The sequence below is a fragment of the Sebastes fasciatus genome, chromosome 11, assembly GCF_043250625.1.
Source record: "Sebastes fasciatus isolate fSebFas1 chromosome 11, fSebFas1.pri, whole genome shotgun sequence".
In the NCBI taxonomy this organism is placed as follows: Eukaryota; Metazoa; Chordata; class Actinopteri; order Perciformes; family Sebastidae; genus Sebastes; species Sebastes fasciatus.
The window spans coordinates 31,873,957-31,890,571 of NC_133805.1; the positions used below are offsets into that span (position 1 = coordinate 31,873,957).

Genomic DNA, 16,615 nt, shown 5'->3' on the forward strand with positions numbered 1-16,615 from the left:
CCTGTCATCTTCTCCTGATATCGACCTCTCCTCCTGTCCTTCCTCTCCCCTCTCTTTTCCTCCTCCTCCTCCTCCTCCTCCTCCTCATCCTCATCCTCTGCTCTGCAGCTTTACCAGATCAGGATCTGTCAGATCTTTCCTCTCTCTGGATTCACCCTGTCAGCCTCTACTGCCTTTTAATCCGTCCAACCGGTCCGGCTGTTACGTTTTGTCTCAGGCTGGAAGAAAGAGTGAAAGAGTGTTCACTGGTCTTATCACTGAGACCTGCTGAGTGGTGCTGAGGGAATACAAGTTTGGTGGGCTGCTAATGGGTGATAGGTCACCGTGCTGCTGAATAAAACAGCAGAAAACTTACTGATGTATTTTATAAACTTTGCTGTGAAATAATTATGTTGTGAGTTTGGCTTTTAACAGTAGTAGGAGGCACTTTGAATATAAAATTCAATTTTCAGCATCCAGTAGCCTAATAAAATTGGCACTTTGCTGCCAAATTAGCTGTAAATGGATTTTTTTCTGATGTTAATGACTCAGAGAAAGCTGATGGACAGCAGGGCATTAAGGTTCCATGCTGACCGTGGAGTCGTCAGGTAAATGCACTTAAACTGAAGTGTCCAATTAAATCCCTGAGAGCTTTCTTTTGTTCAGCTCCTTTCTTTTTTTATTTTCCCTCTCTGCAGTTAAAACCTCCTTCAGTCCAAACAGAAATTCCTTGTCAACCACTTAAAGCTTCAGTAGGTAACACATTTTTGGCATCACTGGGCAAAAATCCCATAATAACCTTTCAGCATATTGTAATTAAAGTTTTCTGAGAGAAAACTAGACTTCTGCTCCTCCTCATGGCTCTGTTTTCAGGCTTTAAAATATGTAGCCCGTGACAGGAGACTTCACAGGTAATTTCAGAGAGAGAGAATTCCTATTGGCTGTGCTCCGCCTGGTGGGCGGTGCTTAGTATTCCCTCAAGAGATCTCAACATGGCTGCCAGGTTTTTACAGCTAAACAGTACACTACAAGATGAAAACATCTAAGGCATACACAGTAGGTGTTAGAATAGGCATTGCAATAACAGAATATTGATTCATATTTAGATAGATAGATACTTTATTGTCATTGTCATTGAAAACAACGAAAAACAGTTTAGCAGCTCTTTGCAGTGAAAAACAAACATTAAAACATTCAGTCACAAGTAGAACAATAACAATAAATAAGTGGATCATCATCATAAAGTGCAAATTATGGTTCAGCAGCTAGTGTCCTCAGCCTATTTGATCAACGCTGCCTAGTTTGATCGTTTGTTGGAGTTTTTGAGTGATTGACAGCTCTCTTAGACAGCAGATGGACACCAGACCTCAGATCAGCTCTTACTGCTTGTTTTCCTCCAGTCTGTGAGATCTTGCAGATGCCGTTAGGAGCACCGGACACAGAGGAACATGATTTTTTTACAGATTACCTGTTTCATGTACTACTGTCAGGATATAGCAACCGTTTTATTAAAATAACTTTTTTTAATCATATTTGCTCCAATCTCGCCTACTTCAGCTTTAAGGTCTGTTTTCAGGAAGCTCATGCACCAAACAATTATTCCTTCTCGGTAAACACACCTTTGTAATAAAAAGAACAGTGAGTCACAATCGTGATATGTCCTTTATGGGATTAATTACTACACTTGAAAAAGTATTAAAAATGTAATTATTAAGGACAACATGTAATTTCTTATCCTCCTTATTAATCTTAAAAGCCCAAAGACGTAACAGGGCTTTCATTAAATCTGCATTTAATCCTCTGAATATTAGGAAAATTAATTAAATTTGGAGTTGTGTTATTGATAGGGAATTAACTTCTAATCCTCTTAATATGGAAAGCTTTATTGACTCCGATACTCATCATTCAGATTCATCGTCGGAAGAGAAAAATACATCCTTAAAAAAGATAAAGATTAGAGAAAAAGACCTGGATGTTTTCATCAAGAGAAAAAGTGTGAATTGGAAAACTCTGTGTGTGTTTGTGTGTATGAAGATAAGCTGGAGGTGAGATACAAGCTGGACAGCAGCAGAGATGCTGAAGTGTTGAGGAGCAGAGTGAAAAGCCTGGCCGACGGACAGCTACACACCGTTACCATCAGGAGACGGGCAGACTCTGCGTCTGTGCAGGTAACAATACACACACAATCACACACTTATTATTTACACCGTGTACCTGTTGGTACAGAGAGTTGAACAAATACACAACACCATATGTTGAGAGATTGGCCTGAAACATAAGGAAGCATATAGGTGATAAATTGTCTGGGGGCAAAACTGAATTTGAGCCATCAATTGGGCTTTTTTTTCGCTTTTTGCAGTCTCAAACAGAGCAGAGCTATATTTGTTCAGGTTGAAGGTTCGTCTACTTTCACAATACAAGCTGTGACAGTGACACTTTAACCACCTCATGGAGACAATGAGCAATATGATCAGCATTATTTTGATAATGAAAAATGTTGATTGGTCTCTACGTGAGGCAGGGTTTCAGCAACCTGCGGCTCCGGAGCCACATGCGGCTCTTTAGCCCCTCTCCAGTGAAAATGGAAATGAATAACTGTTTTTTGTTTACATTTTCATTTTTATTTATCATTGTTGTAGGTCTATGGTACGACGGTACGACGGATTATTAGGGCCACATTGAGAAAAAAAAAAAAATCTGAGATTTTGAGAAAAAAGTCGTAATATTACAAGAATAAAGTCATAGGTTTACGAGACAAAAAAGTCATAGTATTATGAGAATAAAGTTATAATATTATAAATGAGTAATTTTATGTGTTATTTTCTTTTTTTTCACGTAATCTTATGACGTTATTCGTGTTATATTACGACTTTTTTCTCGGAAAGTTATGACTTTATTCTCATAATATTACAAAAAAAAAATTCTCGTAATTTTATGACTTTATTCTCATAATATTACGACTTTTTTCTCGTAAAGTTATGAATTTATTCTCATAATATTACTACTTTTTTTTCGTAAAGTTATGACTTTATTCTCATATTACGACTTTTTTCTCGTAATAGTACGACTTTTTTTTCGCATAAAGTTATGACTTTATTCTCGTAATATTACAACCTTTTTTCTCGTAAAGTTATGACTTTATCCTCGTACTATTACGGCTTTTTTCTCGTAATGTTTTGACTTTTTTCTCGTAATATGACTTTTATTCTTGTAATATTACAACTTTCTTTCTCGTAAAGTTATGACTTTATCCTCGAACTATTACGACTTTTTTTCTCGTGAAGTTGTGACTTTATTCTCGTAATATTACAACGTTCTTTTCTTGTAATCTTATGACTTTTGTCTCGTAATATTATGACTTTTATTCTTGTAATATTACAACTTTCTTTCTCGTAAAGTTATGACTTTATCTTCGTACTATAAAGACTTTTTTCTCGTAATGTTGTGACTTTTTTCTCATAAAGTCATGACTTTGTTCTCGTAATATTACGACTTTATTCTCAAAATCTCAGATTTATTTTTTTCCCTCAATGTGGCCCTAATACGCCGTCGTACCGTCGTACCGTCGTACCGTCGTACCGTCGTACCGTCGTACCGTCGTACCGTAGACCTACAACAATGATAAATGAAGATAAAAATGTAAACAAAAAACAGTTATTCATTTCCATTTTTAAAAATCCACAGGGAGCCACTGGAGAGGAGCTAAAGAGCCGCATGTGGCTCCAGAGCCGCAGGTTGCTGACCCCTGTTCTAGCCGGTTAAACTTAAATCACATTGTTCTTTTGACATAATAAAGCCCCAGTGGTGACAGCAGAGCTACGGCAGGGCAGCAGGGACAAACAATAGAAGAGCTTCAGATGAAATATGAAGCGTCTTAATCATATCTGGATCTACTGAACGTCTTATCTTGTTAACAACAGCCTCGCATGATATATGAGGATAACTCCATCTAACCAGGAGCCTGGATGTCTGTATAATTATCAACACCCTGAGATGAAATACAAGGCGACGTCGTCTTGTGGGTGCAGCCTCCTGATTCACTGCGTTCTGAGGCTCCAGCAGTGAAATATGAGGTGCATCTCATCTTGCCAGTTTCCATCCCTTTGAATCATTATATCATTAGTAACATACTCCGGCAACATCAGGTGAACCTCGACAAGAGTTTCAGTGTGCTGTGTCCTGATGGCCAGCAGCCTACAGCCTCCACACTGCTCTCACAAGTGGACAGTATCACATCCTCTCCCCTGAGTAGAATGTCCGGTTGAAAAATGACTCACTGAAGCATAAATCACTCGGGGCTACCGATACACTGTGTGCTCTGTTTTCGTACTGTTATCAGAGAGGCCAGTGTCCACTGATTTCCTCCAAGGGTTTCCTGTTGATCTCACAGCATGCTCCAGTTAGTCCCAGTCTGTTCAGACACCAGAGGAGAAACACTCCAGGTTATAATATGTGGAAACTGAAATAAACTAAAATAAATCCGAATTTAAAGCAAAGAAAACTTTACCTGGAACTTTTAATATCAGCAGAACAGTACTGTAACCACTTTATTTACTTATGAGCACAATACTATTATCTATCTGTAACATGAACAATTTAAAAAAAGGTTTACTTGCAAACAAGATTCAAAATTTCAATAATTTATAGCCACATCAACCGCTGTTGATTAGGAATTTGTTTTAGTGCGCTCAACAACAAAACATATAATCACAAAACATACTGCCACAATAGCAATACAGTAACAATACAATAAATACAAAAATGCAACCAGATGGCAGTAACCTAACAGAATATTGATTCGTATTTGATCAGCGCTGCCTAGTTTGTCCATTTGCTCAGAGTTTGCGAGTGATTGACAGCCGGCTCTAATAGACAGCAGCTGGACGGCAGACTCCAGATCAACTCTGACTGGTTGTTCTCCTCCGGTCTGTGAAATCTTGCAGATACCGTTAGGAGCACCGGTGGACACAGAGGCACATTATTTTGTTCAGATTACCTGTCTCATCAGGATATAGTGACCGTTTTATAATATATATATTTGCTCCATTTCTACCCACTGCAGCTTTAAAGTCCTTGTGCTTGTTTATACAGCCGGGGAAGCATTTAGGATGAGGATTGCTTCGGGATAAGTGCTATCGTGGAAGCGAGAGATTTTAGTCTTAATACTGCGTAGTCTTTTACCCAAAGATAGAAGACTGAATAGAAGGTTTGCAGGGTGTGAGGAGTCCCTTAAGATTTGCATTTCTTTCCGCTGCACGCGGATGTGGGATAGCTCAGACATGGTGGGGAGTACAAAGCCAATCATTTTTGAAGCTGTGCACACGACTCTGTCCATCAGTTTGTTTCTCTTGGGCTGTAGAATTATCATACCATACAGTTATTGAGAAGATGTGCACACTTTCTATTACCGCTCTGTAGAACTGTAACGTTGCGACCTTTAACACACCAAATGTCCTAAGCTGTCTTAAAAAGAATATTCTTTGGTGAGCTTTCTTCAGGGTGATGGTGGAGTTGTTTACCCCTTTCATTTATAGGTGTACAGTATGTGTCAGGTTTGATTTTGGAATAGTAGAGATCTATATTTAAAAGGGAAACTCTGAATTTGGTTCTAACAACATTCAACCCACTTTCAACCAACCATTTTAATGTGACTGTTATGGCCTCTCAAAATCAGACGAAGACTTTAATGGAGACCGAAAGGAAGCCAAGAACCGGTTACTTGGAGAAAACAACTGATTTTATTGTAAAAAAAACTAAATGGGTTGGAGATCCCGGCCAAAAAGAATAAAAGAATAGGGTCACGGAGCCGGCCTCGCAGTGGGCCATCGCACCCAACTCATCCCCCTAAATTTAGAGCGAAATTAAGACTAAACAAAACACGATAACTGAACTACCGGTAATCTCCAGCCCAAACTAAAGTAGCAAAAACACTCTCATCCATGCTGGGGACAAAACATTCAAGGAAAACAAGAGAGGCAGAAGTCTCACAGCTGTGCTCCCACCTGGCCGGCCTGTGTGTGACTATTTACACATTCCTCCTCCTTCTCCCTGATGATCACTTTCAGGTGCTCCACTCCTACAGAAATAAGGCCACCAGAAAGAGAGGCCCAATTCCAATCTGGCCCCTCCACCCTCCCACTCCGTGGCGGAGTGAACTCCATTGTAGTCACACTCACAGCTCAATGAAGCTCCTTCTTTAAGGTGGAGAAGGTGGAGGGTAGAAATACAGCAGCCACTTTGGACGAACTTCCCTCTCTCCTGCAAGGAAATAAATATCAGAATCAGAAATACTTTATTGATACCCGGGGGGGAAATTGAGTTACGTTTTGCTCCTGTTTCAGAATATATGTATAATTATATAAAAATAGAGAAATCATAAGCAAATATAAATAAGAAATATATATATAAACGACAAATAATGTCAAATAATACTGCTGAAAAATAAGATATATGCAAATAATATAAATGCCTGCATTTATAAAAATGCAAGAATAGTGTAAAATAAGAATATTAGTTTAAATGTTCTGTATAAATACATGCAGTGGTAATGCCAGTGTAGACGAGATTATTGCACAGCTGAATGAATGCACTAAATGATTGTACTGTTAAATCAGTATTGCACAGTTGAAGATATAATAAATGATGGGGCTATAGCTCCTGATAGGGGTAAAAACTTATAAATATATATAATTTATATAAAATCTAATGAACATGTCTACTGTTTTCTAGACTGGATAAGGATATACAGTATTTGATCCTAAATATAATCTACTTACTTTATGTTGCTGACGTCTGTATGACAATAAAGTAGAATAAATTAAATATCTATCAGTTTGAGCAGTTTACAAGTGTTACAAATGTTTGTACCGGTAGTCGCACAGAACCTACATTGGATCGTGTTCCATGACGAACACAAAACGGCGAGTCGGCATCTTTGCAGGTTCGCTGTTGGAGTGTTTTATAACCCACTTCCACTCCCCGTGAGTTGGTTTGGATTGGCACTTAATATGGCGGACCCTCCACGCCACGCACAAACGGAGTGGAAGTGGGTAGGGAGAGGGTGTAGGGGGGGTTTGAAATTGGGCCAGACCGAGAGAGAGAGAGAGAGAGAGAGAGGGGGGAAGGGACAACAAAAACACGCCCACAAACAGTGTGCCAAAAGACACATGCCGCATGTAACAGTGACACCTAATTGAAATAATCAGTATTTAAAACTCCTACTCACAAAGTCAAATGCTCTTCAAGCGTCAAATGGTGTCAAATGGCTGAAGCTTAGTTTGAAACTTCAGTTTTGGCTCTGACTAGCTTTGCTCTCCACAGCCACATGGTCAGACTCTGTAGAACAGGATTTCACTTTGGATCACTGAATGTTTTTCCATGAAAGCGTGGACTCTGTCGCTCATTTCTCCCACTGAGCTGGTGAGATGAAACATAAAGGGAAAGCTGTTCTAAAATTTCAACTATAAAACGAACGGACTTCCAAATTCAGATATCCACAGTTTGACTTCTACACAGAGAAAATAATGGCACAAAAGTCAAAAAGTTAGTCTTTTTATGTAATTAGTCGAGTGAGGCAACAGAAAAGTTTCCCCACAGTTAATAAGAGAAATGTGTCGGTTGTTTCAGATCGACCAAAACCCCAGAGAAGACTTCAACCTGACATCTGACGGAGAATTCAACGCCATCAAGTCGTTGGTGTTGGGCAGAGTGCACGGTAAGTGAGGAGGCAGTAAAAGCAGAGACGTGGCCTTTTCAGTTAGAGAGCACTCAGACAGCTCTGAGATGTTTGGCCTCACTCGACATTCAGCATGTGCTTTCTTATGAAAATCTGGAGGAATAGACATAGCCAAACCTGTTCGTACTAAAATGAAAATATGAATCACTTTATTGTACTGAGTGTAGTGCTGAGTCAAGATGTAAACAGAAAACTACTACAGCAGATAGTGAAGTTGGATTTAGCCACATACTGCAATGTATAAATTCTTGTGTTACCCTCAAATAATTCAGTTTATTTTCTCCTGTCTGACCAGCTTTCTGATAAATACATGACTTCAGACTTCCCCAACAGTTTTACCATTAGAAAGAGATAAGAAGAGACTGGAAAGTAAAGACTGCAGAGAACCTGGGAAGTTAACTATAAATATGGTAAAACGTGCAACAAGGAGTTAATTTTTTAGCTATCCAGGACAGGGAATGATATGACCTAAAACTAGAAATTGTCAATAATTTATTCTATTATATTATTTTTTCTTCAGAACATCAGTGCATCAGTTAGGCATTGACCTGGAATAGTTAAGGTTAGGCATTGACATTGAATGGTTAAGGTTAGGCATTGACCTTGAATAGTTAAGGTTAAGCATTGTCCTTGAATAGTTAAGGTTAGGCATTGACCTTGAATGGTTAAGGTTAGGCATTGTCCTTGAATAGTTAAGGTTAAGCATTGTCCTTGAATGGCTAAGGTTAGGCATTGTCCTTGAATAGTTAAGGTTAGGCATTGTCCTTGAATGGCTAAGGTTAGGCATTGTCCTTGAATAGTTAAGGTTAGGCATTGACCTTGAATGGTTAAGGTTAGGCATTGTCCTTGAATGGCTAAGGTTAGGCATTGTCCTTGAATAGTTAAGGTTAGGCATTGACCTTGAATGGCTAAGGTTAGGCATTGTCCTTGAATAGTTAAGGTTAGGCATTGTCCTTGAATGGCTAAGGTTAGGCATTGTCCTTGAATAGTTAAGGTTAGGCATTGACCTTGAATGGTTAAGGTTAGGTATTGTCCTTGAATGGCTAAGGTTAGGCATTGTCCTTGAATAGTTAAGGTTAGGCATGTTTGTTTTGTTGTATGGGAATGGGATTTTTAGAAGACAGGGCAGTTATTCAATACATTAGATTTATTGTCCAGCACTAATCCAGGAAGCCGTTAAGCTCTGTCTGCTTTCACATATCACACACTCCTCATTTCCGTTACAGAAGTGAACAGGAGTTCCATTTAATAAATGTTTTATTGCAAAGTGTCGCCACCCTGGGTTGTTTTAGTGCCCCGCTTTTAGCTGTGTAGTCCTGGACAGGGACCTGTAACAGAGTCGGGGTGAGACAGTAATTGGCTCCATCAGAGACGGACTGAGATATACTGTAAGCTTTTATTAACAAGAGGGAGCTGAGAGGCTGCAGTCACAGCTCTCTGATAAGTCGCATACACAACAACTGCGCTGTCAATTTAAAAGCAAACCCACTAGCTGTATAGTAGTAAAACATCAGCTAACGTCAGCTATTTAAAATGGCTTTCATCAGCACTATCAAGTAATACCAACTAAGAAAATGATGTCTCGGTAAAGTTAAATATCTGGCATTTAGTAGATTTGTATTCAAGTAGCTCTTTACTAGATTCTTGTAACTGAGTGCAGTTAAAGAAAACATGCAGAGGTTTGTTGATGTTATGTAGTACTAGATTATTATGTATTTTCAGACGGATACATTCCAGCAGTACATTGTGCTAAGGTTGAACCTCGTTTGAAAAATGACATAACTGGTCATTCTTTTCAATTTTCATGGACGTGATCCAGTTTCTTTATTTACATATTTCTTGTGTGGGTGCTCAGCATCGCAGCGGTTGTCTAGTTATCAGTGGTTCCCCACCTGGGGTCCTAAACTAAAAAACCTGATGAATCCATTTGCACCAACCATGTCATACTAACTCGGCGCAAAGACGACTAAATAACGCTCCAAATTTACACTAAATTTTGACGAGGAAAAACTGGCATGGCCATTTTCAAAGGGGTCCTTTGACCTCTGACTTCCAGATATGTGAATGTAAATGGGTTCTATGGGTACCCACGAGTCTCCCCTTTATAGACATGCCCACTTTATGATAATCACATGCAGTTTGGGGCAAGTCATAGTCAAGTCAGCACACTGACACACTGACAGCTGTTGTTGCCTGTTGGGCTACAGCTTGCCATGTTATGATTTGAGCATATTTGTTATGCTAAATGCAGTACCTGAGAGGGTTTCTGGACAATATCTGTCATTGTTTTGTGTTGTTATATACATACATTTGCATAAAGCAGCATATTTGTCCAGCCCCATGTTGATAAGAGTATTAAATACTTGACGGATCTACCCATTAAAGTACATTTTGAACAGATCAAAATTGCGATTCAAATTAAAATGCGATTAATTGGCGATTAACTATGGACGATCATGCGATTAATCAGGATTAAATATTTAAATTGATTGACAGCCCTAATTATTAGTATCATACTATTTGTAGAATTACATTCCAGGCTACTTAGTTTATTTTTGAGTCGTGTGATCCAAACATTTCCAATAACTCCAGAGCATTTTAAAGTCCAAAAGTCAAAATGTATTGAAAAAAGATGGATCTAATCATTTCCAAAATACACAGCATATTTTTATCTAACAAAATATTCTGCTTCAATCCATATTTGTTGGCATTTAGCCTTTCAAAAACAACATTTTGAATGCGGTCAAAAAACTGTTTGTTCTCCCGCTTGCCGCACACAAAGGGAGACACACACTTCAGAAAGATGATTTATTAAAGAAGGACTAACTCATTTAATACACTGAATTGCTTCATTCAAATTTTAGAGGATCTTGTTAGAGGATTTGTAATGTTTTGTAGGGTGATGACATCAGAAAATATGTTTATGGATATTGCACATTTTTCTTTTGATTAAATACAGAGACTTTGACTCTCAGGCTGTACCTGAGGTTTCAGAAACCTTTTTTTTTACTCTCGATGAATGCAAAATTGTCATCGGTTGGTTAATTTTCAAACATAATGTTTTTTTGATTTGGGCCTTCAGATATTTATATCTGTCAAAACCATAATTTAACAGTGTTTAAAACAACTGAATGTCATAATAAAACTAACGTGAGGCAGACACACCACATATCTTATGGAGTATCTAATATAAGATCTTTTTGTCCTTTTGGATGTGAAGCTCCAGTATGTTGTAACTCAGCTCAGTGTGTTTTAACCCCGTCAAGTCAGCATGTGACCGGTCCTCCCCTCTGTCAAACCCGAGGAGGCAGAGTCAGATCAGGATCAGAAAAGCAGCAGGAAAGTGGATTTTCTGTCGTTTTCTGCCAACCTCTTCATCCATCAGCCTAACTAATGGATCCGGAAGGAATACAGAGCGACAGAGAAGGGGAGAGAGGTGATGGAGTGAAGAGTGTATCTGCCGAGAGGAGCTTACAGGCTCCACTAATGTTTCCTGCCGCTCTCATCAACATGCAGATGTGTCCTGGTAAAAAAACACAGTCAGTCATCTGATCAGACACTGATGCAGCTGCTTACAGCGGTAATGTTGCCGTTCACAGCTGCTGTTTACACTGCTGTGAAGGAGCAGGAGGTGAATGATGAAGATATTCAAGTCAATCAAATGAACAGATAGAGGTGAGAGTTCACATCTGTCTCGAGGAGAAAGCACTGACAGTCTGCACGCTGTAATGAGGGTGGTGAGTTGTTTGGCATTCTCTCTGATTGGATGGTGATGAGCATTATGGATCCTGACTTGATGTCAGTTTGTGTCCTCCTGTTGTTGCACTCAGTGGAGTAAACAAACGGAAGTATTGTACTCAGCATAATGAGTAAACGACAGGTGCTTAATCAGTTCAAGTCGGTGTACCGCCGCCAACGTTCCCACAGTGAGGGATAACAAGAGAATCAGCAGCAGAGTCAATGAACCTGTTAGTGGATGTCATGGCCTTGGGTATGTACTGAGTTAAGATGAGGCAGAGGAGGGGTTATCAGTTAGAAACTGTCACATCCGCTGATGTGATGCCATTTCACAACACAATAACACCTACTAGGAAGAAATCCAAACTCTATTCAGGAAAAAATGTGCTTTATTCGAAAAACCAACATGTATTGTACTCTGATGAATGGCCTATAAGTATTGAACTTATAGCTGACAAAAACTATGTAAATATGCCTCTTTCATCTCAGTATAGGTCGGTTCTATTTACTCTCAGTGTGAATGGAAAAGAGCCTATATTTCCAGTGCATGTCAGGACTGTACGTGGGAAAGCATTTAATCGGTTACTTTGGAAATGCAGTGGCAATGTCTTCTTTCAAACAGGAAAAACAACATGTATTAAATTACATTAAGAAGTTGTTATTCAGTCAATGATCAAATAAATTACAAGTAGAGTTATTGATCACCAACTGGTTTAATGTTTGCACTATGCTCAGATAAACTTCATGAAAAAGGAAAGCAGAAAAAAGTTCATGGTACTTTTTACAGTCTGTAATTTGTGGCTGTTCCATGCAGTTTACAACAATATTACAAATTCAACTCTCTCTCTTGTTCATTTCTTTCTACAGGATCCGATGATTTAGATCCAGACCTGTCCAGGTTGGCGTCTCTCGGTTTTACCGGTTGTCTCTCGGTGGTCCACTTTAACTCCATCAGCCCTCTGAAAGCTGCCCTGCTCCACCCGGACACCAGCCCCGTCATTATCACCGGACCTTTAGTCCAGTCCAACTGCGGCTCCTCGGCTTCAGCCGATCCCTACGCAGCAGAGAACACACACCACCTGTCAGGTAGGAGGGTAGGAGTTGTTTTAGGATGATTCCATATCCAATTTTATACCAATTACGTGGATTTTCAAATGTGATGGTGAGGATACTAGGTAGGGTTTCTGTTTGCAGTTTGCAGAGCAAAGTGCAAAGAGCAAAGAGCAAAGAGCAAAGAGCAAAGAGCAAAGAGCAAAGAGCAAAGAGCAAATGTCACATGGTAGTGTCTAGAAGGGAACCCACAAGTTGGGGAAACTCTCGCGAGATGGTCAAGGTTAGGCATTGATCTTGAATAGTTATGGTTAGGATTGGCCAGGGGTCAGCAACCTGCGGCTCCGGAGCCACATGCGGCTCTTTAGCTCCTCTCCAGTGGCTCCCTGTGGATTTTTAAAAATTTAAATGAATAACTGTTTTTTGTTTATATTTTCATTTTTATTTATCATTGTTGTAGGTCTGTGGTACGACGGAGTATTAGGAAAAAAAAGTATGAGGAAAAAAAAAAAATCGGAGATTTTGAGAATAAAGTAATTATATTATGATAATAAAATCATAGGTTTACGAGAAAAAAAAGTCGTAATATTATGAGAATAAAGTCATCGTATTTTCTTTTTTTTCTCGTAAAGTTATGACTTTATTCTGGAAATCTCTGATTTTTTTTCCCTCAATGTGGTCCTAATACTCTGTAGTACATTTGCACTTTGGCCCTCACTGCATTAGACTTACTATATATACTAAATACTTAGACTATAAGCTGTGTGTAAGCTTTATAAACTGTTTAAGATTTGTGGCTCCAGACAGATTTTTATTTTTTTTTTGCCTAAAATGGCTCTTTGATAATAAAGGTTGCTTACCCCAGGGATAGGTGGTCAGGTAACGAGTCTCGTGAGAGTTTTTGCAGATCTCAGATCAGATTTTGCAGTTTACGGGTTAATATCTACACATGACCATGTCACATGATGTATCAAACGAGAGGTCCATTTATATGTTTTGCATTGTTGTAGTACCCGAGATCAGTCTTGGTCTCGAGGCTGGTTTAAAGACTACTTTTTGAAAGTCTACGTCTTGTCTCAGAATCGGCCGCATTTTTATTCCGTCTTTTCTCGGTCTCAAAGAGGACTCAGGATTTTATTTAAAGACCTGTAGGAATATAACTAAATTTTTTATTGTCTGATCTATTTGTTAATATCATTACTGTGATCGAAACAATGGGAAATCCCCACATAACATTCACCTTCGCAATGCCTTTATGATTATTTTGAGTATTTATCAAGACATTTCTCATGGTACACATATGTGTGTACCATGAGAAATTCCTTGATAAAGTGTACAGTGTATATAAATAATAAAAGAGGTGAATGAGGAAGAATCTTTGGGAATGTGGATCTTTTAGATCAATGTGAGGAGTGCCTATGGTTTGCATGTTCCACATTTCATTGTAAGTCTGGGACTCGCACTGGTCTGGTCGGGTATTGGTCTTTCCTCGGTCCCATCCTGCCTAGGTCTTGACTTGGTCTCAACCCCTCAAAGTCTTGGTCTTGTCTCAGTCTTGGTTTAGGTGGTCTTGACTACAACAGTGGTGTTCTGACTGTCTATTTGTAGTGTAGAAACCCCTTCTAGCTGTCGTCCTCCAAATTTAGTCAGTAGAAGTTACAAAACAAGGTAAATGACAATTATAAAGACAAATCACTAGGGCTGTCAATCGATTAAAATATATAATTGCAATTAATCGCACGATTGTCCATAGTTAGTTGTGATTAATCGCAAAATAATCCCACATTTTAATTTTTCTGTTCAAAATGTACCTTAAAGGGAGTTTTGTCAAGTATTTAATACTCTTATCAACATGGGAGTGGACAAATATGATGCTTTATGCAAATGTATGTATATATTTATTATTGGAAATCAATTAAAAACACAAAATAATGACAAATATTGTCAGAAACCCTCACAGGTACTGCATTTAGCATTAAACAATATGCTCAAATCATAAGATGGCAAACTGCAGCCCAACAGGCAACAACAGCTGTCAGTGTGTCAGTGTGCTGACTTGACTACGACTTGCCCCTAACTGCATGTGATTATCATAAAGTGGGCATGTCTGTAAAGGGGAGACTCGTGGGTACACATAGAACCCATTTACATTCACATATATTGAGGTCAGAGGTCAAGGGACCCCTTTGAAAATGGCCATGCCAGTTTTTCCTCGCCAAAATTTAGCTCAAGTTTGGAGCTTTATTTAGCCTCCTTTGCAACAAGCTAGTATGACATGGTTGGTACCAATAGTTAAGTTTTCTATTTTCACATGATGCCAGTATCTTTACTCTAGCTTTAAAACTGCATTATTATCGCATTAACTTTGACAGCACTACAAATCACATTTTAAGTCACTTAAACAGTTAAAGATAGAAGACTGTATGTAGAAGCTTAGAAACTGGATGACAGGCTCTATACAACACAGTTAACGGATACATCTGGTGATGTTTTATTATTTTCTTGTTGGCATCACAATTCATGAATAAACCAAAATCAATAATGTATTGATCCTATTAACAAGTATTGCCTTTATGTCAGGGAGAGTGGAGCAGGTGGACCCAAAAGCAGGAGATCATAGACAACAGGAACTTGATGAAAACAATGTAATTCAATCTCCAATACAGGCAAGGCAAAACTGAACATCTCACAACAAATCAAGGATCCAACAAAGATTGATCTGAAAACCAGAGGCCTGTACTACGAAGCTAGTTCAACATACCCAGGGTATCTTCTCCTTATCTGGCTTCACTAACCCTAACAAACGAGATCCCGCTAAGCGGTCCTACGACAGTGGTTATCAACTCAGTAAATCAACCCAGGGTTTCTCTGTCTGGCTGTGAGCGCGTTCACATGAACGGGGAGGTGTTTGCAGCATCTGACCAATCACAGACATGGACAAGTCCACAGACTTGCAGACAGACAGGCAGAGCGGCACATTTTACAAAGGAAGAGCGAACTACATTAGACAAATATGAAGAAGTTAAACACATAATCCAGGCTAAAATTAACACAGTTGAAGCTACTAAATGCAGGAAGACCAGCTGGTAAAAGAAAAAACTCCCGATGTGTGAATACGTAAATTAACAGACTTTAATTAATTTAATGAAACACTCAAAAGTCAGATATAGTCGTTGAGATATAAATAGCTTTTAAAAGTGTAAAGGTTGAGAGTATTATACTCCATTATGTCCTTTAACAAGTGAAGTGGCGTGTATAAAGTAAAAGTATAAATATAAAAAAAACATAATTCAAAGCGGTAAACACCCAAAGTATAAATCCAGCTGTGTCCTTCCTGCAATTGTCAGTTTAAACTGTGTTGTTTTTAATCTGGATTATGGCTTAAATTTCTTCATATTTGTGTAATATTATCATACGATCACCGCACTGAGCTCTGATTGGTCAATAGGCGGTGCTTTTATATGAGTTGATCTCTTATCTGGAACAAAACCTGCTCCGGAGCAGGTTAGCTGTTCAGCATCAGTTACCATGGAGATCTACCCCGGTAAGAAGTGAACCACCGGAAAACCCTGAAGTTACCTCGCTAACCCCAAATCCTGCTTCGTAGTACAGGCCTCTGGATTTAAATACAAACTGATCTGACGAGAGAAACAAGTGCCGGTGGAGAGGTGGGCGGAGAAGCTCAGATGAGGGGAATGAGGTGATTAGGCCTGGGGAAGGAATGGGTAGGGAGCTGATTTGCAGGACAAAAACACTGGGAACAAGAAAGGAGCTGATTGGTTGGGAAGAAATAAAGAGACTGATTCAGAGCAGGTGTGTAGGTGGGCAAAGGAGGGAAAGCCAGTACAGGAACACAGGAGGAAAAACACAGTACAGAAAACCCAAAACACAGAAAACAACTCAGTCCGGTCTACAAAAAGTCTGAGGGCATCACACTGTAAGCCTGATAGATCGTATTCCTCTGTGCCACAGCGCTTCATAGTTGTCTAAAATCTGTTAAAAATACACTTTTGCGCTGAGTGACGTGTGCCTTCTTTACCAATGTATATTTGAGTCAAACCCACACACGACATCCTGCTGCCAAAAATACGAACTAGAGCACCAAATGTTTAA

General features: G+C 39.1%; 1 protein-coding gene across 2 annotated transcripts in view; it reads left to right on the forward strand.

Annotated features, from left to right (window-relative positions):
* The window catches only part of LOC141777743 (contactin-associated protein-like 4), a 149,309-nt gene that overhangs the window by 127,092 nt on the left and 5,602 nt on the right, over positions 1-16,615 (forward strand). For both annotated transcript variants that reach the window (XM_074652265.1, XM_074652264.1), the window contains exons 20-22: positions 2,014-2,147; positions 7,606-7,693; positions 12,320-12,538. In XM_074652265.1, coding sequence (XP_074508366.1) covers positions 2,014-2,147; positions 7,606-7,693; positions 12,320-12,538 — 441 coding nt within the window. The remainder of the gene's footprint in view (positions 1-2,013; positions 2,148-7,605; positions 7,694-12,319; positions 12,539-16,615) is intronic.